The sequence below is a fragment of the Carcharhinus amblyrhynchos genome, unplaced genomic scaffold (assembly GCF_965287045.1).
Source record: "Carcharhinus amblyrhynchos unplaced genomic scaffold, sCarAmb.v2.hapA scaffold_80, whole genome shotgun sequence".
NCBI lineage: Eukaryota > Metazoa > Chordata > Chondrichthyes > Carcharhiniformes > Carcharhinidae > Carcharhinus > Carcharhinus amblyrhynchos.
Window position 1 is genome coordinate 405,814 of NW_027649820.1, and position 25,777 is coordinate 431,590.

At 43.1% G+C, this 25,777-nt stretch overlaps 1 protein-coding gene across 1 annotated transcript in view; it reads right to left on the reverse strand.

The window, feature by feature from the left end:
- The window catches only part of tubgcp3 (tubulin gamma complex component 3), a 130,710-nt gene that overhangs the window by 52,306 nt on the left and 52,627 nt on the right, over nucleotides 1-25,777 (reverse strand). The window contains exons 8-9 of the mRNA XM_080182694.1: nucleotides 21,333-21,458; nucleotides 16,740-16,808 (exon numbers count right to left, since the gene is read on the reverse strand). Coding sequence (XP_080038820.1) covers nucleotides 16,740-16,808; nucleotides 21,333-21,458 — 195 coding nt within the window. The remainder of the gene's footprint in view (nucleotides 1-16,739; nucleotides 16,809-21,332; nucleotides 21,459-25,777) is intronic.

Below are 25,777 nucleotides of genomic sequence, written 5' to 3' on the forward strand. Positions count from 1 at the left end.
TGAGCTAAAGTTGAAATTTATGAAACTTTACTGTTGAAGAGTTGGAGGTGATGGAGCAGTGGACCAGGGTAACACGGAGGGAGTAGTACCTGCGGAATGCTGACAGAGAGTGAGGGGAAAATGTGTGGTGTGGTGGCATCACAGAGAGTAGTGGGTGCCTGGAACTCGCTATCAAGGAAGGTGGTGGAAACAGATACAGTAGCTTTAAGGGTTGTTTGGACAAATACATGAATCGGATGGGAATAGAGGGATATGGTCCCCGGAAGTGTAGGGGATTTTAGTTCAGGCAGGCAGCTTGGTTGACAGTAATGGCAGAAGATTCTTTGAATGTAGATGCCGGTGGGGTGAAAAATGGAGACGAGGCATCCTATCACGGATTATGGAGGCGAAAGGTATGGATAATGGGACAGACCTGGTTGAGTGCCCTTTTAACCACAGAATGGGGAACCTCAATTAGGGAAAAGGGCAGAATTGCCATTTTCAAAGGTGGCGTCATTGCAACAGATGGAGAGACGGAGAAACTGGGATGTGAGAAGTTGTGGTCGAGGTGGCTTGTAATGAATATTGGTGGTCAGCTGGTTTGTAATGTATATTGGTGGTCAAAGAACAACAAACAATAAAGAATACAGTACAGGAAACAGGCCCTTCGGCCCTCCAAGCCTGCGCCACTCATTGGTCCAACTAGACTAGGCCGCTCGTTGACTGACTAGGTCAGTCTAATTGGGCCAATCATTGGAAAAGGAGACAGAGAGGTCAAGGGAGGAAAGGGAAGTGTCAGAGATAGCTGATGTGAAGATGAGAGAGGGTGAAAATTGGAAGCAAAAAAAAAAGCATAACCCATAGCCATGCCTTTTACTTGCAGGAAATTAGACCCCCAATCCTCAATCCTCCACACCCCCATCTGTCACTTGTTCTTAAGCTTTGCTTTCACAGAGCACTGACCTTTACTCTCCTATTGACACAGCGCTGTTTTACCTGTATGGCACTATGGGTTCCTTCTATGATCCTTCATAAGGTCATTAACACTTCCTCTGGCTTGTGCCCTATACCGCTTTGTTGCAATCTCTCCTCATTTCCACCTATTGCTGATTTTTTACTTTGCTCCACCCCCATCACAGTATACAAATCCATCACATTTCTCCTCCTTTTAGCTCTGAAGGGTCAAACCAACTAGAAACATTAACTTTGCTTCTCCCTCCACAGATACTACCAGTCTGACTGAGTTTTCACAGCATTTTCTGTTATTATTTCAGATTGCCAATACCTGCAGATTTTGGCTTTTATTAATATACTATTTTATTCGGCCAACATTGAAACAGTTAACTGGATTACATTGTAGTCTTTTCATCTTCCAGTTGTCAGCTGCACTTTAAATTATCTTAGAAGGAATGATCACAGGTTTAAACCTTGAAAATGCATCTCTGACCTCTCGCATCTTTAATCTTACTTATAAATATCTGATGTTTCACTTTATAAGAATTGCCTTGTTAGGTAGAAACATTAAACTTTTTCCACCATATAAAATGTAACTCTGTCCTCTATGCTGAGTTCTGAAATCTGTTGGTAGCAAAAGATCTTTTGCATGGAGAATGTAAATAGCGATGAATAGGTTGGCAAAGTAGAAAGGAAAAGAAAAAGTTCTGTAGAAGGGTCATTCAGATCCAAAATGTTAACTCTGGTTCTCACAACAGATGCTGCCAGTTTATCTAGCATTTTTTGTTTTTATTAAAATAGAAAGGAAACTGGATAGACTGAGACGTTGCCTGATAAGAAGCAAATGGTATTGAACATGAAGATAATATATAGTGATGACACCAGAGAAGGGAATACTGTAGATCACAGCATACAAGTTGACCTTTGAAGTAATGGAAAATCTTTCCAAGAATGGGGGTTGACTTATACACCGAGTATAAAACGTAAATGAGTGCTCTACGCAAGAACAAACAAGAAGTAGGAGATGTCCACCAGGCCCTTCAAGCCTACCCCACCATTCACTCAATACAATGTTGGTTGATTTATGTTAGCCTCAATCCCTTTCCTGTGCCATTTCCCATTGCTCTCTATTCCTTGATCTACCAAATATTTACCCACCTTCACTTTGAATACTTATAATGAACCATTCTCCACCACCCTGGAGGTACAGTGGTTAGCACTACTGCCTCACAGAGCCAGGGACCCAGATTCAATTCCTTGCTTGAGTCACTGTCTGTGAAGCGTCTTCACATTCCACCCGTGTCTGCGTGATTTCTCCAGATGCTCCAGTTTCCTCCCACAGATGTGCTGGTTAGATGCATTGGCCATGCTAACTTATCCCTTAGTGTACTCAAACAAGCACCAGAATGTGGCGGCTAGGGGCTTTTCACTGTAACTTCACTGCAGTGTTAATGTAACCCACTGCGACTCTTTATAAACAAACTTTTAAACCCTTTAGGACAGAGAATTCCAGAGGTTCAGCATCCTCTACGAGAAGAAATTTCGACATACCTCTGTTTAAATGACCAGCCTTTTATCTTGTAGCTATGCCCCTTGTTCAAGACTCTCACCATCTGCGCTATCAAGCTCCCTCAGAGTCTTATGTGTTTAAATAAGGTCACCCCTCACTATTCTAAAATCCAATACAGACACAGACTATTTAATCTCTCTTGATAGGACAACCCTCTGATCCCAGGAAATAGTCTGGTGACTCTCCTTTGGATTACCTCCAATGTTATTACATTTTTTGTTAGGTAAGGGAACCAATATTGTACATAGGTGAGGCCCACCAACACTCTGTACAACGGCAACAGAACCTCCCGACTTTTAAATTCCAACCTCTTTGCAATAAGGTTAAAATGCTGTTTGCCTTCTTACCACTTGTTGGACCTGCCTGCCAGTTTTTTGTGATTCATGTACTAGAACACCCAGATTTACCTATATTTCACCCACCTGCAGTCTCTCTCCCTGTTTAGATAATGATCTGCCTTTTGATTCCTCCTGCCAAATTGCATGATCTCACACTTCCCCTTAAGCTCCATTTGCCAGGTTTTTACCCAGTCAACCAATCTATTTATATCCTGCTGCAGAATCACAAATTTGTTAAGACTCAGGCCAGAAACTCCAAGGTGTTTTGTGAAGTTAGCCTAAACCCTAAGTTCTATATTTGATTTTGGCATGGATGGGCATGATTCCAGGTATGATTCGAGTGACCCACTAGGAAGCTTTTATCAAAGTTTATTTAAGAACACAGTTCAAATATAACAAAGAGAATTAGCATAACTTTTGCCAATTATAAAACTTAAACTTGACACAGTATAACAAACAGCTAACTATCTCTGCTGTTCCAAGTTAAACACCATCCCATAGGCATACATCCGAGTTCAGGCTTGGCACAGAAACAAGTATGCTCACATGATGCTGGATTTGTAGCTTTTTAAACACCCACTGTGAATTGGTCCTTTCAATGTTGGATTAATTCTCCAATGCTCCTCTTTCCTGGAACTTTCAGAAAGCCACTGGAGAGAGAGATAGAGACAAAGACACTGCCTTCTTTCACCAGCTTCTACCAGCAACTAAAACAAAACTAAAAACTTGGAATGCTCTGTAAAAAAAAGTCCTCAGCTATATCACCTGACCTGTCAATCATCCTTAATCAAGCTCCACTCAGCAATCTCAAGGGACATTAAAAACCACATGACCCTGCATTAGTCCGGATTATTAATAAACATGATGTCAATTATACAGCCTCAGCAGCAATAAAGGATACCTGTTACAGACAACATGGCATCAATAAAATGCTATGTCCTGCTTGAAACATCATTCAGAGAAACATGAATAAAATACATTTCTCAAAGGCACAATGTTGTCACAATATCTGTGTCAGAATATACCCTACCACCTGTCTTCATATCATCGTTAAATGTGGAAAACTTACATTCTGTTCCTTCCTCCAGGTCATACATGTAAATAGTGAACTATTGCGGGCCAAAAAATCTGATCCTTGCGATACTCCAGTAGTTACATCTTGCCACTCTGAAAAGGATCCATATATTCCAACTTTTCTATTTTTTAATCCATTCTAACACAACTTCCTCCAAGGGCGGCACGGTAGCACAGTGGTTAGCACTGCTGCTTCACAGCTCCAGGAACCTTGGTTCGATTCCTGGCTTGGATCACATTCTCCTCATGTCTGCATTGGTTTCCTCCGGATGCTCCGGTTCCCTTCCACAGTCCAAACATGTATGGGTTAGGTTGATAGGCCATGCAAAAAATTGCCCCTTACAGTCCTGAGATGCGTAGGTTAGAGGGATTAGCAGGTAAATATGTAGGGGTATGGGGATAGGATTTAGGTGGGATTCTGGTCGGTGCAGGCTGGATAGGGCCAAATGGCCTCTTTCTGCACTGTAGGGTTTCTATGAATTCCACGGACTTTTATTCTATCCTCCAGCCTTATTTGACACTTTGTCAAATGCCTTTTGGAAATCTAAATATACTGCATTTACAGGCTCCCCTCTCTTATCCTCAAAGAATTTGATTTGTCAAACATGATTTATCTTTCATAAAACCATGTTGACTCGGTTTGGTTATATTGAACTTTCCTAAATTACTTTTTTTCTCTTTGATTATTGACTCCAGCGTCTTGCCAATAATAGATGTTAAACAAACTAGCCTATAGTTCCTTACTTTTTCACTTTTTGAACAAGGAAGTTATATTGACTGTTTTCTAATCTTTAGGTACCATCCGAAATTTAGTGGTGTATGAAAAATTTCAACCAATGGATCCACTATCTCTGCAGCCCCTTGAATTAAAACCCTAGAATGCCGTTCATCACATCATGGCAACTTGTCTGCCTTCAGTTGCTTGAGTTTCTTTAATACGTTATCTCTTATGATTGGGGTTTTTCTAAGTTCTACGTTATTTGAAATCAGCCCATTTTAGGAATATTTGCAATGTCTTCCATAGTGAAGACTGATGCAAAAAATATAATTCTTTGTGTGCAGTTATCAATTCACCTGCCTTGTTTAGTAGAGGTCCCACATTGACCCTAGCTGACCACTTCCTAATTACAGATCCATAGAAACTCTTACTCTTTGTTTTTATGCTGCATGCAAGTTTTCTCTCTTATGAGCTTTTTAGTCTTTTGTTGCTGCATCTTAAAAACCTCTCAGTCCTCTGGTCTACCACTATTCCGTGCCACTTTGTAGATCCTACTTTTCAATTTAACATTATCCTTGACCTCCTTTGTTAACCATTTCTTTCTTGTGGAATCCCTCTTTTTGATTGGGATAAACTGTTGAGAATTTTGGACCAGCTATTTGAATAACGGCCATTGCTCACCTACTGACCTGTATCTTAGCTTGTTTATAGACAACTCCTCCCTCATACCATTGTCGTTGCCCTTATTTAAGTCGAAGGCGTTGGTTATGGACCTGTAGCGTTCACTCTCAAACTGTATTTGGAATTCTATCATATCATCATCACTACCCGCTCAGGGATCCTTAACCACAAGATCCCTTGTTAATCCTTCTTCAGTACACAATACCACATCTAAAATAGCCTATTTCTGAATAGGTTCCACAATGTGCTGCTCTAAAAAGCAATTGCTGGTGCACTCCACAAATTCTTCTTCTACCCAACTTTGCTGGTTTGGTTTCTCCAAGCAACATGCAGATTAAAATCTCCTGTGACAATTGTAGTTTCCTTCAAATGTGCCTTTGTTATTTCCCCATTTATGCTCTGACTTTCTGAGAGATCAAACTTTGGGGGTCTATAGACTACTCCCAACTTTGTCTTCCTTCCCCTGCAATTCATGATTTCAACACAAACTGAATCTACATCGCTATCCACTATAAAGAACATCGAAAACTACAGCACAAACAGGCCCTTCAGCCCACAAGTTGCACTGATTATATTACTACCTACTAGGCCTACCTATAACCGTCAATCCCATTAAATCCCATGTACTCATTCAGAAGTCTCTTAAAAGACCCCAACGAGTTCATCCCCACCACCACCACTGGCAGCCGATTCCACTCACCCACCACCCTCTGAGTGAAAAACTTACCCCTGACATCTCCTCTGTACCTAATTTATATCATGACTCAGTGCTGCTCTGAAACCTTCCTTGATTAACAACACTATCCCACCTTTCCCCTTTGGACTGTTGTATTGGAACATTGTATATTCTGGAATGTTGAGCACATTTCTGTAATAGCGAATACATCATTCTCAAATGTTGCAATGTCTACTATCAACTCATCTACCTTATTGCAAATGCTTCATGCTTTGATTTTTACAGTTCTTTCCAACTCTGGATTTGCTCTGTATTACATATTTTTGTTTATGTTTCCTGCCCTGGCCTGTCACACTATAAGAAGTCTCACAACACCAGGTTAAAGTCCATCAGGTTATTTGGTAGCCAACGCCACTAGCTTTCGGGGCTCTGCCCCTTCATCAGGTGAGTGGGGAGTTTTGATCACAAACAGGGCATATAAAGACACAATTTCAATTTACAGAATAATGATTAGAATGAGAGTCTTTACAGCAAATCAAGTCTTAAAGGTGCAGACAATGTGAGTGGAGATAGCATTAAACATAAGTTAAAAGAGATGTGTATTGTCTCCAGACAGGACAGTAAGTTGTTGCAAGCCCAGGCAAGTCACGGGGGTTACAAATCGTGTGACATGAACATAATATCCAGTTGAGCCTGTCCTCATGTGTGCGGAACTTGGCTATCAGTCTCTGCTCAGCGACTCTGCGCTGTCGTGTGTCGTGAAGGCTATAAAAACTCACATTCTAATCAGTATTCTGTAACCTGAGTGTGTGCTGTTAATATGCTCTGTTTGTGATCGGAACTCCCCACTCACCTGACGGAAGGGCAGAGCTCCGAAAGCTAGTGGTGTTTGCTACCAAATAAACCTGTTGGACTTTAACCTGATATTGTGAGACTTCTTATTGTGTTTACCCCAGTCCAACGCCAGCATCTCAACATCCTATTACACTACGACAGTCAAGTCCCCCCCTCACTATCCTGTGCCACCACTCTTTCATATGCCCCTGATTCTTTAAACCTTCCATTCTTGGAACCTTCCCCCCTCATATTTAGGGCTGTTGTATGAGTCCTTGATGTAATGTCCATATTCTCTGTCCCTACCCGTAATTTTCTGTTGATACTCAAACTGATCACTAACCTGCACTCTTATCTTTTACTTTCACTCCCTAATTTTCCAAACAACTGAAACCTCACCTTCACTCTTTAGTTTAAAGCTCATCTATTTCCTTAGTTAAACGATCTGGAAGAACACTGGTCCCAGCATGGTTCAGATGTAGCTGCCTCAACAGTACAGCCCTCACTTTCACCAGTACTAATGCCAGTGACCTACAGACCAAAACCCACTTTTCCTACATCAGTCTTTGAACTGATTTATATACCTCTTGTCAATTTACACATGGCTCCAGTAATAATCCAGTGATTATAATCTTAGAACATAGAACACTACAGCGCAGTACAGGCCCTTCAGCCCTCAATGTTGCACTGACCAGTGAAACCAATCTAAACCCCATCTAACCTACACTATTCCAATATCATCCATATGTTTATCTAGTAACCATTTGAATGTCCTTAAAGTTGGCGAGTCCACTACTGTTGCAGGCAGGGCATTCCACGCTCTTACTACTCTCTGAGTAAAGAACCTACCTCTGACATCTGTCCTATATCTATCACCCCTCAATTTAAAGCTATGTCCCTTGTGTTAGCCATCTCCATCCGAGGGAAAAGGCTCTCACTGTCCACCCTATCTAATCCTCTGATCATCTTACACACCTCTATTAAGTCACCTTTTAACCTTCTTCTCTCAAATGAAAACAGCCTCAAGTTCCTCAGCCTTTCCTCATAAGACCTTCCCACCATATCAGGCAACATCCTGGTAAATCTCCTCTGCACCCTTTCCAATGCTTCCACATCCTTCCTATAATGTGACTATCAGAACTCCAAGTGCGGCCGCACCAGAATTTTGTACAGCTGCAACATGACCTTATGGCTCCTAAACTCAATCCCGCTACCAATAAAAGCTAACACACTGTACATCTTCTTAACAACCCTATCAACCTGGGTGCCAACTTTCAGGGATCTATACACATGGACACCAAGATCTCTCTGCTCGTCCACACTACCAAGTAACTTACCATTAGCCCAGTTTTCTGTATTCTTGGAACTCCTTCCAAAGTGAGTCACTTCACACTTTTCTGCATTAAACACCATTTGCCACTGCTCAGCCCAGCTCTGTAGTTTATCTATGTCCCTCTGTAACCTGCAACATCCTTCTGCACTGTCCACAACTCCAATGACTTTAGTGTCATCCGCAAATTTACTAACCCAGCCTTCTACACCCTCATCCAGGTCATTTATAAAAATGACAAACAGCAGTGGCCCCAAAATAGATCCTTGCGGTACACCACTAGCAACTGAACTCCAGGATGAACATTTCCCATCAACCACCACCCTCTGTCTTCTTACAGCTAGCCAATTTCTGATTCAAACCACAAAATCACCCTCAATCCCAAGCCTCTGTGTTTTCTGCAATAGCTTACCGTGGGGAACCTTATCAAACACTTTACTAAAATCCATATACATCACATCTACTGCTTTACCCTCATCCCTCCTTGTCACTGTCTCAAAGAATTCAATAAGGTTTGTGAAGCACGACCTAACCACGTTGACTATCCCTAATGAAATTATTCCTTTCTAGATGATTATGAATCCTATCTCTTATAATCCTTTCCAAAACTTTGCCCACAACAGAAGTAAGGCTCACTGATCTATAATTACCAGGATTGTCTCTACTACCCTTCTTGAACAAGGGGACAACATTTGCTATCCTCCAGTCTTCTGGTACTATTCCTGTAGACAACGACGACCTAAAGGTCAAAGCCAAAGGCTCTGCAATCTCCACTCTAGCCTCACAGAGAATCCAAGGTTAAATCCCATCCGGCCCAGGGGACTTATCTATTTTCATACTTTCCAGAATTGCTAACACCTCTTCCTTACGAACCTCAATCCCGTCTAGTCTAATACCCTGTACCTCAGTATTCTCCTCAACAACACTGTCTTTTACCTATGTGAATACTGACGAAAAATATTCATTAAGCACCTCTCCTATCACTTCGGACTTCATGCACAACTTCCCATTGCTGTCCTTGGCTGGCCCTAATCTTACCCTAGTCATTCTTTTATTCCTGACATACCTATAGAAAGCTTTAGGGATTTCCTTGATCCTACCTGACAAAGACTTCTCATGTTCCCTCCTGACTCTTCTTAGCTCTGTCTTTAGGTCCTTCCTGGCCAACTTATAACTCTCAAGCACCCTAACTGAATCTTGTAGGTTCTGTTCTTTAATTTAGTGCCTAATTCCTCAAGTGCCTTCACAGAACCTCTTTCCTCATTCTACCAATGTTATTGGTGCATACATGGACCACAACTACTGGATCCTTCCCCTCCCACCACAAGTTCCTCTCCAACCCAAAGCAGATGTCCTGAACCCTGGCACCAGGCAGGCAAGATGTGGATATGCCAGCGTTGGACTGGGGTAAACACAGTAAAAAAAGTCTGACAACACCAGGTTTAAGTCCAACCGATTTATTTGATAGTAAACTCACTAGCTTTCGAGGGTTTTCCCTCTTCTTCAGGTGAATGGAGAGTTCTGGCCTCAGACAGAGCATATAAAGCACAGACAGTTTACAGATTACTGATTAGAATGCGAATCTTTACACCTAACCTGCTGCTCAAGTCCTAAAGTGGCTGACAATGTGAGTGGAAGGAGCACTGATTACAGGTTAAAGAGATGTGTATTGTCTCCAGACAGTACAGTAAGTGAGGTTTTGCAAACCCAGGCAAGTCACGGGGGTTACAGAGAGTGCAGGTTAGGTGTAAAGATTCGCATTCTAATCAGTAATCTGTAAACTGTCTGTGCTTTATATGCTCTGTCTGAGGCCAGAACTCTCCATTCACCTGAAGAAGAGGGAAACCCCTCGAAAGTTAGTGAGTTTACTATCAAATAAATCGGTTGGACTTAAACCTGGTGTTGTCAGACTTTTTACCAGGCAGGCAACACAGCCTTTGAAACGCTTAATTCTGGCTATAGAGAAAAATGTCTAGTCCTGACTACACTACTCCCAACTACAACTACATTTGTCTTTTCTCCCCCAACTTGGTTTCCTTAACCAAGGTGCTGTTGTCAGTTTGCTCCTCTTTTCTACAATTCCCTCACTCAAAGTTAAAGTTAGAAGTTAAAGTTTATTTATTAGTCACAAGTAGGCTTACACTAACACTACAATGAAGTTACTGTGAGAATCCCCGAGTTGCCACACTCCAGCATGTTTGGATACATTGAGGGAGAATTTTACATGGCCAAAGCACCTAACCAGCATGTCTTTCAGACTATGGGATGAAACCAGAGCACCCTGAGGAAACCCATGCAGACAATGGGAGAACGTGCAAACTTCACACAAACAGTGACCCAAGCCGGGAACAGAAGCCAGGACTCTGGCGCTGTGAGGCAGCAGTGCTAAACACTGTGCTACCATGCTGGCTAGAAACGAGCAAGAATCTTCTATCTGTTGGATAGGGACAAGGGCTGAGGCCCCTACAGCACTATGGATCTCTCTACCTGCCTCACTCTCAGTCACACCCTCTGTCCCTGATAATTAATCTCATGGGTGTGACTCCCACCTGTAACAGTGTCCAAGTACCTCTCCCCCTCTCTGATATGTTGCAGTGTCTGAAGCTCCAACTCCACCTCATTAACTCTGAGCTGCAATTCCTCGAGCAACCAACATTAAAATAAGTAGGAACCACTATGGGGTCCCCCCGTTCCCACAACAGGTATAACACATCACCTGGCACTCCATTCCCATGTTATTTACTTAGTTTTTTAAAAAGATTTTCACCTGGTTTTTAGCTTTTTAATTTGGAAAATATTCACCCTCTTTTATCCTGTGTCACTGCTACTCTCCTCATACGCTTTTATCCTGTGTAAGCACCACTCTCCATGTTTTGTAGACCTTATAGAAGTCTACAAAATTATGAGAGGCATAGATGGGGTGGATAGCCAGAGGCTTTTTCGCAGACTGGAAGTCTCAGTTATAGGCTCAAGGTGAGAGGGGTAAAGTTTAAGTGTAAGCACCACTCTCCTCATGCTATTTTATCCTGTAAATAGTTGCCATTTTGAAAGATGAAAAACTTAGCAATCCAAATTAAAGCTATGTGACATGTTTTACTGAAAGAATTAATTGTACAAGGATAACTTTAACCACAATGAAAACAATTAAAAAAGTCAAATTTATCATCTTCAGCACCTGATGCAAACAATTAATCCTGAATCACTTTGGTTATGGTACCATTGGAACTATCCTACTCTGGATCAAGGTGCTTTAGGTTTTAGAATCACCTTTCTGCAACAAATCAGTTTTCTCTTCATTCAACAAACTGGATAATTCATTTTTTGAATGATCTGATGACAGTTTGTACATTAACTGCATCTCGTGCTATAACGACAAAACCACACAGAACATCAAACCCCACGGCATGCATATTAATACTCTCTGTGGAGGTTCATTCTCTGTCAAACATCCAGATATTCCGTTTGGTGAGAACATGATCCTTGAAAGCCTTGCTGGTGTATGCATCCAAAAAATTGAACAATGGATGTTAGACCCATGGTAGAACTGCAATTTGGGCATTCTTTGCAGGCACTCTTGATCTCTTCAGTTTTATGTGATACAAACATGTTCAAATTAATAAGCTTCTTTCAGCCTAGTATATTGCAATTGCTGCTCATAATATATTCTCCTCTAGACTGGGAAGATCAAATAAGGGTCAGGAACAAAAGGGGGCTGCTGGGAGGAGGAAGGGGGGTGAGGAGCGGAGGCCTCAGCCTCTTAATCTGCATAACAGGTTTGAGGTTCTTGCTTCCACTCTGGAAGAGGACGAGGCAGGTGAGGTTGGTGAGCAAACTGCACACGGTACAGTGATGCAGCAGGACATAGGCAAAGAGAAGGGGAAAAGGAACGTAGTAGTGATTGGGGATAGTGGGGTGAAGGGTATTGACACTGTCCTTTGTCACAATGACAAAGTGCACAGAAGGGTGTGTTGTCTGCCTGGTGCTCGGGTACAGGATGTCGCAGCTGGGCTGCAGAGGAATCTGGAGTGGGAGGGTGAGAACCCAGTTGTGGTGGTACATGTGGGTGCCAGCGACGTAGGCAAAGTGCGGACTGAGGATCTGGGGAGGGAGTATGAGAAGCTGGGAATGGAATTAAAAAGTAGAACCGACAAGGTGGTCTTCTCTGGGCTACTGCCTGAACCGAGTGCAGACGGGCGTAGGGTTGACAGGATAAAGGAAGTGAATGGGTGGCTCAGAGATTGGTGTGGGAGGAATGGGTTCGAATTTATGGGGCATTGGCACCAGTATTGGGGTAGGTGGGACTTGTTCGGGCGGGATGGGGTTGGTCTGAATCGTGCTGGGACCAGAGTGCTGGCGAATCGAGTAAAGAGGACTGTAGACAGGGCTTTAAACTAATTAGGGGGGGGGAGGGTGCGAGGGTAGGTGATGTTAGGAGGTCTACAGTTAAGGATAGGGTACAGGTAAGGGAAGAGGCTGAGGATGTCCCAAGTGGTGGCGTTACGGCAAATAGGGTCCAGAAGAAGGCTGGGATGAAAGCACTTTATCTGAATGCACGAAGCATTCGGAATAAAGTGGATGAGCTGGTGGCGCAGATCGACACAAATGGATACGATCTGGTGGCCATTACAGAGACGTGGCTGCAAGGTGACAGGGACTGGGAGATGAATGTACAGGGCTATCAAGTGTTTAGGAAGGATAGGCAGGAGGAAAGAGGGGGTGGCGTAGCTCTGCTGATTAAGGACAGCATCAAGGTGGTAGCAAGGGATGATATCGGAGCCAAAGAGCAGAAAGTGGAATCGTTGTGGGTGGAGATTAGGAACAGCAAAGGGAGGAAGACGCTGGTGGGTGTCGTCTATAGGCCCCCGAATAATGATCTGGAGGTGGGGCGGGCTGTTAACGCGCAAATAAGTGCGGCGTGCAGGAATGGGACGGCAGTAGTTATGGGGGATTTCAATCTGCATATTGATTGGTCGACCCATGTTGGACGAGGTGGGCTCGAGGAGGAGTTCTTGGAATGCTGCCGGGATAGTTTCCTGGAACAGTGTGTGTTGGAGCCGACGAGGGAGCGAGCTATCTTGGATCTGGTGCTATGTAATGAGGCGGGTAGAATTAGGGACCTTGAGGTGAAGGATCCTCTTGGAGAGAGTGATCATTGTATGGTGGAGTTTCTGTTGCAGATGGAGGAGGAGAAAGTGGGTTCCCGGACACGTGTCCTTTGTTTGAATAGAGGGGAGTATGGTAGGATGAGAGAAGAATTGGCGAATGTGGACTGGGGGAGCGCGTTGGAAGGTAGGTCTGCTGAGGAGCAGTGGAGGATCTTTAAGGAGATCTTTCTTGGTGCTCAGCAGAAATTTATTCCGATGGTTAAAAAGGACAGTAGGAAGAGAGGTAATAAGCCGTGGATAACGAAGGAGGTGAAGGAAAGTGTTAAATTAAAAGCGGAGGAATTTAGAGTAGCTAAGAGCAGTGGGCGAGAAGAGGATTGGGAGAGGTTTAAATGTCAACAAAGATTGACAAAAAAGTTGATAAAGGAGGGTAGAAGCTATGAAGCTGGGCTAGCGCTTAATATAAAAAAGGATAGCAAGAGTTTTTATAAATATATAAAAAGGAAGAGGCTGGCTAGGGTGAACGTTGGTCCCTTAGCGGATGAGAAAGGGGACCTAGTGGTAGGGGATGGGGATATGGCTAAGGTCTTGAATAACTTTTTTGTTTCTGTCTTCACGGAGGAGGACGTGAATAATTTGCCGGGTGTTAGCGATGGAAAGGTGGTAGGACTGGAGGGTCTTAATGACATTACTGTTACTAGAGAGGTGGTGCGCAACAGACTGGAGGGGCTGATTGTGGACAAGTCCCCAGGACCGGATGGAATGCATCCGAGGGTTCTGAAAGAAATGGCGGAGGTGATAGTGGATGCCTTGGTGGTTATTTTCCAGACGTCGCTGGATTCCGGGGAAGTGCTGGAGGATTGGAAAACGGCTAATGTTACGCCGTTGTTTAAGAAGGGTGCCAGGCAAAAGGCGGGGAATTACAGGCCGGTTAGTTTAACGTCTGTGGTAGGTAAAATGTTAGAATCCGTCATTAAGGAGGAAATTGCGAGGCATCTTGAGGGGAATTGCTTGATAGGGCAGACGCAACACGGTTTCATTAAAGGGAAGTCGTGTCTGACAAATTTACTGGAGTTCTATGAGGATGTGTCTAGGGCGGTGGATAGAGGAGAGCCGGTGGATGTGGTCTTTCTGGATTTTCAGAAGGCGTTTGATAAGGTACCTCACAAGAGGTTACTGCAGAAGGTCAGAGGACATGGAGTTGGGGGTAGGGTGTTAGCGTGGATAGAGGATTGGTTGTCAAATAGGAGGCAGAGAGTGGGGGTCAATGGGTGCTATTCGGATTGGCGGTTGGTGACTAGTGGGGTGCCCCAGGGGTCGGTGCTGGGGCCTCAGCTATTTACCATTTATACAGATGATCTGGAGGAGGGAACCGAGTGTAGGGTGTCGAAATTTGCTGATGACACCAAGATTGGGGGAAAGGCAAATTGTGCGGAGGGTGTGGAGAGTCTGCAGAAGGATCTAGATAGGCTGGGCGAATGGGCCAGGAAATGGCAAATGGAATTTAATGTTGGCAAGTGTGAGGTGGTCCACTTTGGTAGGAAGAATGGTAGGAAGGACTATTACTTACGTGGCGAAAAACTGCAGCAGGCGACGGTGCAGAGGGACCTCGGGGTCCTTGTGCATGAGTCGCAAAAACCCAGCCTGCAGGTGCAGCAGGTGGTCAGGAAGGCGAATGGGATGCTGGCCTTCATAGCGAGGGGGATTGAATATAAAAGTAGGGAGGTCTTGCTGCAGCTGTATAGGGCATTGGTGAGGCCGCAGCTGGAGTACTGTGTGCAGTTTTGGGCGCCGCACCTGCGCAAGGATATTTTGGCCTTGGAGGGAGTGCAGAGGAGGTTTACTAGGCTGATACCGGAGTTGAGGGGGTTGAGCTATGAGGAGAGGCTGAATAAACTAGGCTTGTACTCGTTAGAGTTTAGAAGAATGAGGGGAGATCTCATTGAGACGTATAAGATGATGAATGGGATGGATAGGATAGAGGTGGAAAGACTCTTCCCGCTCAAAAAAGACAGTAGGACTAGGGGGCACAGCCTCAAGATAAAGGGGGGGCGGTTCAGAACGGAGTTGAGGAGGAACTTCTTCACTCAAAGGGTGGTGAATCTCTGGAATTCTCTGCCCGTTGAAGTGGTGGAGGCTGCCTCGCTAAATATTTTTAAGAAGCGGGTTGATGGGTTTTTGATAAGAGAAGGGATTAAGGGTTATGGGGAGAGGGCGGGAAAGTGGAACTGAGCCACGACAGATCAGCCATGATCTTATTGAATGGCGGGGCAGGCTCGAAGGGCCAGATGGCCTACTCCTGCTCCTATTTCTTATGTTCTTATGTTCTTATGTTCAAATGCAAATTGGACAATAGATTTGTGGTACCCTTTCATTCGATACACAAACATGATGCTGAGCTTCCTGTCACTCGTTATTTCAATCCTCCACCTTACTCCCTGACTGACCTTTCTGTCCATGGCTTGCTGAAGTGTTCCAATGAAGTTCAAGACAAGCTCAGAGAGTAGCACCTCATTTTTCATTTCCTCACTGTACAGCCTTCTGGGCCCAATATTGAATTTAACAACTTTACATCATAATCTCTCCCCCCATATTGTTGTATGAGTTTTTTTGCTGACTTCATAGAATCCCACAGTGCAGAAGGAGGCCATTCGTCCCATCAAGTCTGCACCAACCACAATCCCACCCACACCCTACCCCCATAACGCCATGCATTTACCAACTAGCCCCTGACACTAAGCTTGTCAAATCCACCTACCTGCACATCTTTGGACTGTGGGAGGAAACCAGGGTACCCAGTGGAAACCCATGCAGACAAAGGGAGAACATACAAACTCCACACAGACAATGACCCAAGCCAGGAATCGAACCTAAGTCTCTGGCGCTGTGAGGCAACAGTGCTAATCACTGTGCCGACTTGTTTCTTTATCGCTTCATGTTGCATTCAAATGGCTGATATAGGAACATTTGTGCTTCATCTGGACAGGGGAGACTGTGGCACGGTGGTATTGTTGCTGTGTTGGTAATCCAACACAGGGACCCAGGTTCAAATCCCAACATGACCAATTTAATGACAAAACACCTGGAACTGAAATGATGACTGAACCCATTGTTGAGAAAACCCATCAAGTTCACTAACGTCACCTTGTTCTAATTTTTAACAATTTTGTACCACTGACATGATCAACTTTCACAACAAAAGCATGCCTGCCATTTAAAAAACAAAATTCTAAATTGAAATCTAAGAATGGAATCATCAGACAGAAAACACTGGACTAGATATGTTTCAAATTTCAATGACAGGTTTAAAGTTAGATTATTTAGGTTTACCAGCTAGGACTACTATATAGTTTTGAACACAAGTAAGGAGGTTTTGCTGCCAAGAGAAACACACAACGGAACTGATCCACCCAACTTTAAACGAGCAGCTTCGAGATATGAGTAGTTGGGTAAGTATTAGAGGAGTAAAATCTCTTTTACCTGAGAATGCAAAACAGACAGCAACCTGTAATATTCCTTCAACTCCTGATGCAAGGAAGCACAGAAACTCTGCAGGAATAATTAAAAAGAGGCTGAAAAGGATTAAAAAAACCTCATTTTTCTGTCAATATACAGTATGAATTGGTTTACTAATTACTGATAGTGAATATTTATGCATTAGTGAATGATCCGTAAAGAGACTGAAACTTATCCAAAATTACACAGATTTGAAAAGAACATTAATGCATTCAAAAAAACACCATATCAATAAAACAAACTGGACACCAAAAGTAAATAAGTGGAATATTTAAAATAAATTTCAAATAATTTATTTAAAGAGTGAATAAGTTACCAGCTATGGAAATATCCTTCCCACACAGAGACTGGGCTAGGGGATGGTAGTGAAGGAGAACAGATCTAAATACCAATCAATGAGGATCTGGAAACCAGGCTCACAAAATAGTCAAGGGGAGTAAATAAATACAATAGCTATCATTGGAGAACAAGTACTAGGGAAAACTAATAGTGCTAAAGGAATGAAGTCCCCTGGACCTGATGGGTTACATCTCAAGGTATTAAAAGTAGTAACTACAAAGATAGTGGACACACTAGGAGAAATCTTCCAAGAATCCTCAAATTCTGGAAAGACCCAGAGGATTGCAAAACTGCCAATGTAACACCTATATTCAAAAAGGGAGGGAGACAATAAATAGATAACTATAGGCCAGTTCAATAGAAGGCTCATATGGACTGGAAATATTGACTCTGTTTCTCCCTCCAAAGATGCTGCCAGACCTGCTGGGCTTACCTTGCATTTTCAGTTTTTTTAACTATGGGCCAGTTAGCTTAACATTTGTCATTGGGAGAACGCTAAAGTCCATTTTAAAGGATGCAATAGCAGAACAGTTAGAATCACATAATACAATCAAGCAGTGTCAGCATAGTTCATCAAGCAAAAATCATGCCTGACAAATTAAATTAGAATTCTTTGAGGTGGCAATGAGTAAGATAGACAAAGGGGAACTAGTAGATGTAATATATTTGGATTTCCAAAAAGCGTTTGATTAGGCGCCAGATAAAAGGCTACTTAATAAGCTAAGAGCCCATGGTGTCAGAGGTAATACAGTATCATGGATAGAGGATTGGCAAACTAATAGAAGACAGTGAGTTGGAATAGGAGGAACATTTTCATAATGGCAACCTGTAATTAATGGAGTGCCCCAGGGATCAGTGCTGGGGCCACAATTATTTACAATATATATTATCGGCTTGGATCAGGGAAGTGAATATACCATTACCAAGTGTGAGTATGACACAAAAATAGGTGGGAAAGCAAGTGGCGAGGATAACACCAAGTCTATGGAGGGACATAGACCGGTTAAGTGAGTTTGCAAAATCTTGGCAGTTTTTTTTATTCAGTCATGGGACATGGGCATCGCTGTCTGGAAAGCATTTATTGCCCATCCCTAGTTGCCCAAGGGTTGAGAGTCAATCACATTGCTGCGGCTCTGGAGCCACATGTAGGCCAGACTGGGTAAGGATGGCAGGCTTCCTTCCCTGAAGGTCATTAATGAACTATTCGGCCCATCAAGTCTGCACTGACTACAATCCCACCCAGACCCTAAGCCCATAACCCCATACATTTACCAAGCCAATCCCTCCTGACTAAGAGACAATCTAGTATGGCCAACTCACATAACCCGCACATCTTTGGAGTGTGGGAGGAAATTGAAGCATCCAGAGGAAACCCATGCAGACATGGGGAGAATGTGCAAATTCCACACAAACTGTGATCCAAGCTGACAATCAAACCAGGGTCACTGGCACTGTGAGGCAGCAGTGCTACTGTCCACTACAACTCTCACCAACTTATACAGGTGCACCATAGAAAGCATTCTTTCTGGTTGTATCACAGCTTGATAGTGATACAACCCAAGATGGGTTTTTTGCAACAATCAGTAATGATCTCAGGGTCATCAGTGGAGTCTTAATTCCAAATTTTTTTTAGTGAATTCAAATTCTACAGATGGAATATAATGCAGGAAAATGTGAAGTTATGCATTTGGCTGGCAGAATAAAGGAGCTGATTATTATTTAACTAGAGAAAGACTGCAGAAAGCTGCAGCATAGAGGGATTTGGGGGTCCTTGTGCAGAAATCACAAAAAGCTAGCATGCAAGTTCAGCAGATAATAGGGAGGCAAATGGAACGTTGGCCTTTATTTCAATCTTGCAGCGAGACATAGATAGGATGCAAGGCTGGGCGGAGAAGTGGCAGATGGACTTCAACGCGGATAAACATGTAGTGGTCCATTTTGGCAGGTCCAATGGGATGAAGAAGTACAATATCAAGGGTAGGAGTCTTAGCAGTCTAGAGAAGCAGAAGGACCTCGGGGTCCGGGTCCATAGGACTCTTAAATCGGCCTCACAGGTGGAGGATGTGGCGTATGATGTGCTAGCCTTCATTAATCGAGGGATTGAGTTTAGGAGTCGGGAGGTAACGCTGCAACTTTATAAGACACTTGTCAGGCCCCACTTGGAGTACTGCGTGCAGTTCTGGTCGCCTCACTACAAGAAGGATGTGGAAACTACTGAGAGGGCGAAGAGGAGATTTACAAGGATTTTGCCTGGACTGGGAGACATGCCTTATGAAAGTAGGTTGAGGGAGCTCGGTCTCTTCTCCCTGGAGAGATGAAGATTGAGAGGCGACCTGATAAGAGGTTTATAAAATGTTGAGAGGTACAGATAGGGTGGATTCTCGGAGGCTATTTCCCAGGGCTGAAATGGTCGCTATAAGAGGACACAGGTTTAAGGTGCTGGGGAGCAGGTACAGAGGAGATGTCAGGGGTAAGTTTTTCACTCAGAGGGTGGTGAGTGAGTGGAATCGGCTGCCGTCAGCGGTGGCAGAGGTGAACTCGCTGGGGTCTTTTAAGAAACTTCTGGATGAGTGCATAGGATTTAATGGGAATGAGAGTTATTGATAGGCCTGGTAAGTATGGATATGATCAGTGCAACTTGTGGGCCAAAAGGCCGGTTTGTGCTGTAGTGTTCTATGTTCAAAGGGAATGGAGTATAAAAGTAGGGAAGCCTTGCTCAAATTATGTAAGGCACTAGTTAGACTGTGCCCAGAAACCGTATACAGTTTTGATTTGATTCATTATTGTCGCATGTATTGGTATATAGTGAAAAGTGTTGTTTCTTGTGCATTATACAGATAAAGCACACCGTTCATAGGGAAGGAGAGGAGGGGATGCAGAATGCAGCGTTACACTTATAGCTAGGGTGTAAAGAAAAATCAACTTAACGTGAGGTAGGTCCATTCAAAAGTCTGATGGCATCACAGAAGAAGCCATTCTTGAGTCAGTTGGGATGTATCCTTAGACTTGTGTATCTTTTTCCTGACAGAATTAGGTGGAAGAGAGAATGTCCGGAATGCGTGGGATCCTTAATTATGCTGGCTGCTTTTCTGAGGCAATGGGAAATGTAGACAGTGTCAATGGGAGGGAGGCTAGTTTGATTGATGGACTGGGCTTCGTTCACGACCCTTTGTAGTTTCTTGTGGTCTTGGACAGAGCAGGAGCCATACAAGCTGTGGTACATTCAGAAAGTATGCTTCCTATGGTGCAGCTATATAAGTTGGTGAGAGTCGTAGCGGACACAGTGGCACTGCTGCCTCACAGCACCAGTGACCCAGGTTCAGTTCCCAGCTTGGCTCACAGTCTGTGTGGAGTTTGCACATTCTTCTTGTGTCTGCGTGGGTTTCCTCTGGATGCTCAGGTTTCCTCCCACAGTCCAAAGATGTGCGGGTTAGGTGGATTGACCATACTAGATTGTCTCTTTAGTCAGGGAAGACTGGGTAGGGTAAATGCATAGGGTTATGGGGATAGGGCCTGGATGGGATTGTGGTCAGTGCAGACTTGATAGACCAAAATGGCCCTCTTCTGCCCTGTAGGATTTTATGACTCTATGATTCTATGAAAGATATACTGGCATTGGAGACAGTCCAGGGAAAGTTCAATAGATTAATCTGAGCGTGGATGAGTTTTCTTATGAGAAGTTAAGTAGGTTGGGCTTGTACTCTTTGGAGTTTAGAAGAATGAAGTGACCTTATTGAGACACACAAAATTCTCAGAGGGCTCAATAGGATAGATGCCGAAAGGTTGTTTCCCCTTGTGGGAGAGTCTAGGGCCAGGGTGCACAATCTCAAAGTAATGGGTCACGCATTTAAGACAGTTATAAGGAAAAATGTCTTCTCCAAGGCTAGTGAATTTGTGGAATTCTTTTCTGAAGAGGATTGTGGTGGCTGGATCATTCAGTATGTTCAAGGCTGAGGTGGACAGATTTTTAATCAGTAAGGGAATCAAGAGTTATGTGAAAAGGGCAGGAAAACGGAGTTGAGGATTATCAGATCAGATACGATCTCATTGACTGAGGGAGCAGACACAATGGGCTAAATGGCTTACCTCTGCTCCTATGTCTCAAAATTGGATACGTCAGGTACATATTATATTTTTCTTAATCCACGACCTTTTTCTATGCCTTCTCAGATGATGCATCTGTTGAGGGATAGATACCGCAAGATGAATCCAACATACCTGACCCACAAGACCAAACGCACGGTCCAAGCATCTCTGGTCAGTGTACTTTCTTATTTTGTTGTGAAGCCATCCAAGTTCTGCTAATCTACTTGCAGTATCCCTCAGAGATTTCGATATTCCCAACTGTTCAAAATAAAAGGTTTAATCTGTTAGAGCAAGAAAAGTCTAATTTGTGGCAAGAAATCTGGCTTCTTGCTAAAATCCTCCTCCTGTAATGTTACCAGTTACTGCCGAGTTTACTGTGCAAATTTTAGAGTAAACATTAGTTTACTCTAGTGTTTGCCTGTAGCACAGTTGCCAGTAGCTCTGACCAACTATTTCGAAGGTGGGAATTATCAAACTAAATTCAATAAAGAAGCTTTTTTAAAATCTCACATGAACTGCAGCTATCCCAAAAGTCACCTCTTCATCACCTCCACAAAGGCAATGAGTGATGAGCAGTAAATGCTGATCTAGCCAGCAACACCTTGGGCACTCAAACTCTGCAACAATGCTTCCACCCAGCCATACACTCAAAATACATTCACACAAAAGAAAACAGTCTGGAGTACAAGTGCCACAACATAACACAAGACGTTACCAAAATAGTCATTTGAATGTAGAAAGACTGAATAAATTAGTAAATCAACAACTATTTCTTATCGTATGGCAGTGGCAATATTGGCAACTAAATAAAAATTCATAGTTTGTATCCAGAACATTGCTTACCCGCAAGAGGTGGGTATATTTACATTGGTTTTGGCTCAAACCTAAAGATAATTATGCATTCTGACAACAGCATTCATTCGTTTAGAGATTAAATCAACAACCTTTTTGGAAGCAATCCAAAACATATATCAGAAGTCAGATGATTGCTCTTTCTGAAATAGCCATCATTAAAAGTACTATTAAATATGCACTTATTATTGTACCAATCAGTTCAATCTTTACAACCTTCCACCATCACTGATTCGATCAACAGAATGGCACCAGCCAAGAACATAACCAGATTATACTGGCAGAATCAACTGCTGCTGCTCTCCCTCTTCCAGGAGCAGTGGGTCCTAATTAGCAAAAGCACCAGTGAAGAAACAACTCAGTTTTATACAATACCCTTCACATCCTCAGGACACTTTATAGCATTTTGAATTATCGTTACAATTGTTTTGTAGGCACCCCATCCAACTTCCATCCAATGCTCCACCAACAAGAATATCAAATTAATCTGGTACTTTTGATGGTATTGTTTGAGAGATAAATATTGGATAGAATGATTTTAGAATGATCTGATATTTGCTGCCAAGAGGCTTGGGACTAGAATGGAATTGGGCACAAGACTCGTTTTTCATATTGTATATTTAAACAAACTTTGCTGATATGTCCTAATGCAAATAGAGAAAAGCAGAGCCCTAGTGAGCTTAGAATGGCAAAAAGGAAATAAAACATGGCCTTGAGATGTTATTAATGGAGGGGTTAGGATTCAAAAAGAAGGTATAAAAACTAGCATAAAGGCACTTTACCTAAATGCTCATGACATTCGAAATGGCACAAATCATCACAAATATGATTAAATGGCCATTACAGAGATTGCAGGGTGGTCATGACTGGGAGTTAAATATCCAGGGATATCAGACTGTTCAAAAGGACAGACAGGAAGGTAAGGAGGTGGTGTAGCTCTGATATTTAAGGATGATATCAGTGCGGTAGTGAGAGATGATATAGATTCTTTGGAGGAAAGGGTTGAATTCAATGTACTGGAAATAGAAGTAGTAAGGAGAAAAAGTTACTGATAGGCATAGTCTATATAAAGAAAAAGGCTGCCAAATAATATCATGGTGGAGCGAGCAATAAACAAGGAAATAACTGATGCATGTAAAAGTGGTGTGGCAATTATCATGGGTGACTTTAATCTCCATGTCAATTGATCAAACCAGGTCAGTCAAGGCAGCCTTAAGGAGGCGTTCATAAACGTACCTGTGATAGTTTCCTCGAACAATATCTAATGGAACCTACGAGGGAGCAAGCTATTCTGGATTTGGTCCTGTGTAGTGAGGCAGGGATAATTAATGATCGATCAGATAGGGATCCTCTGGGAAAGAAGCGATCACAGTACCGTTAAATTTAAAATACAGTTAGAGCATGAGAAAGTAAAGTTGAATACCAGTGTCTGGTATTATTAAACAAAAGGAGGCTACAATGGAGTTAAAGGTGGAACTGGCTAAGGTAGACTGGGAGCAAAAGCTTTATGGTGCAACAATTGAGGAACAGTGGAGGACTTTCAAAGCGATTTTTCACAGCAGAAATACATACCAGTGAAAAGGAAGCACTGTAGGAAAAGAGATAATCAGCCATGTATATCTAAGGAAATAAAGGAGGGTATCAAACTAAAAGAAAATGCAAAGAAAATGGCTAAGATTAGTGCGAAACTAGAGGATTGGGAAATCTTTAAAAGTCAACAGAAAGCCACAAAAAGGTGTGGCCAAACAGGCCACCTAAAATGGTGATTTGTAAAGCACTCTGGGACAATTGGGCAAGAACTAAAACGACAGCTGCAGCCTAAAAGATAAGCAGGCTGCAATCCATACAGGTGAATACATAGGATATGGGTCATCTTCAGGAGAAGAGAGACTTTCTGGTCAATATGTGCTGTTTACCAGACATAAGGGTGCCGTAACCCCTTATTTGGGAGGGAGATGTGAACCCTATGTGCCTCCAGCACCTGCAGACATGGCCGTTGGGGACACCCAGAAACTGGTGTGGCAGCACCCAATTGGACTTTATCGATCAGGGGGATCAAGTCCTGATTGATTGATTGGCAACGGCCAAAAGGGGCGTAAAACCTAAGGGGGTATAAAGGGTGTTGCACTACCAAGAATTTCTCTCTCTCCCTCTGACCCCACGAAGGGGCTACAACAACAGTGACCATCGCCAACGATGACCAGCATGAGGAGAGCCACCACACCCGAGACGGAAAGAAGACCAGAGCCAGAGTGCCAGACCAGCCCAAAGGACCAGACTACGCAAAGGATGACCGAGACCAGCACACAGATAAAGGCCAATATCTGCTTGGGTACTTGCCAGTCACGCAAAGTTAAGTCAAGGTCTTGTACTGGACTTGAATTCTAGTATTTTCTGTAAGATAACTTATTGTTGGTTGGGTGGGTGATTATTGATTGTGTGTCTTAAATAAACATTGGTTGAACTAACAAGACGTCTACTCGCAGTTATTTGTCCACCGTATAAGGATTAAGACAGACTGTGCAGTAGGCACAACAATTGGCAATTGCACCGGGACATCAACAAGAAGTAACTTTGTTGCTCCGATATCAAATTCCGCGGAATCTATATTGAATGATTATTTAAAACTCAGAACCAGCAGGTGTAAACTCCTTACTGGACAAATAACTGCTTTCGAAAAATTGTTCATTGTGCACGCATTGTTACTAACAAGTACCATAAGGTTTACATTAGAATCCGGAGGGATTAAGACCAGAACATAGCCCAAAGCCGTACCCACAGTCCGATCAGCTCCCTACCCCTTGTTATTGAATATAGAATGGCAGGAAACACCACAGAGACAGAGAAGCGTCCCATATGGGAAGCAACATTAGGGAATTTATTAAGAAGAAAGGATGGCTTCTATGGGCAGAACCTTGTGCCAATACTGAGAGGGGACCGGGATCCCTAGTGCAGAAGTATTGGGATGACCTAAGGAACTTTCTTATGTTCTTACGTTCAGGGAAAACGGACAGACAAAAGTAAGAAAGAAACTGCCATTGAGAGGTACTTAGGACAGCTGCTAGGGAAGGAAAGGAATTAAATACAGTCCGTGAGGAACTGGAGGAATCATAAGAACTGGCCAACTGGCCTATAATTACCATTCCTATTTCCTTTCTAAGAACATAAGAAATAGGAGCAGGAGTAGGCCATCTAGCCCTTTGAGCCTGCCCCGCCATTCAACAAGATCATGGCTGATCTGAAGTGGATCAGTTCCACTTTCCCGCTTTCTCCCCATAACCCTTAATTCCCGTCTATCAGAAACCTATCTACCCGTGACTCAAATATATTCAGCGAGGTAGGCTCCACCACTTCAATGGGCAGACAATTCCAGAGACTCATCACCCTTTGAGTGAAGAAGTTCCTCCTCAACTCTGATCTAAACTGCCCTCCCCTTATTTTGAGGCTGTGCCCTCTAGTTCTGCTATCCTTTCTAAGCAGGAAGAATCTCTCTACCTCTACCCTATCTAGCCCCTTCATCATCTTGTATGTCTGTCTCTATAAGATCTGTCTCTATAATCGAAGTGGACACAGGAGGAAAAGGAGGAGATTAAAAAACTAAGGGAACAGCAGCAGGAGAGGACAGAACAAATAAGAACCGAAAAGGAGGAGATTAAGAAACTAAAAGAGCAGGACAGGATTGAGCAGATAAGAGCCAAAAAGGACAGAGAGGTGAATGAATTAAG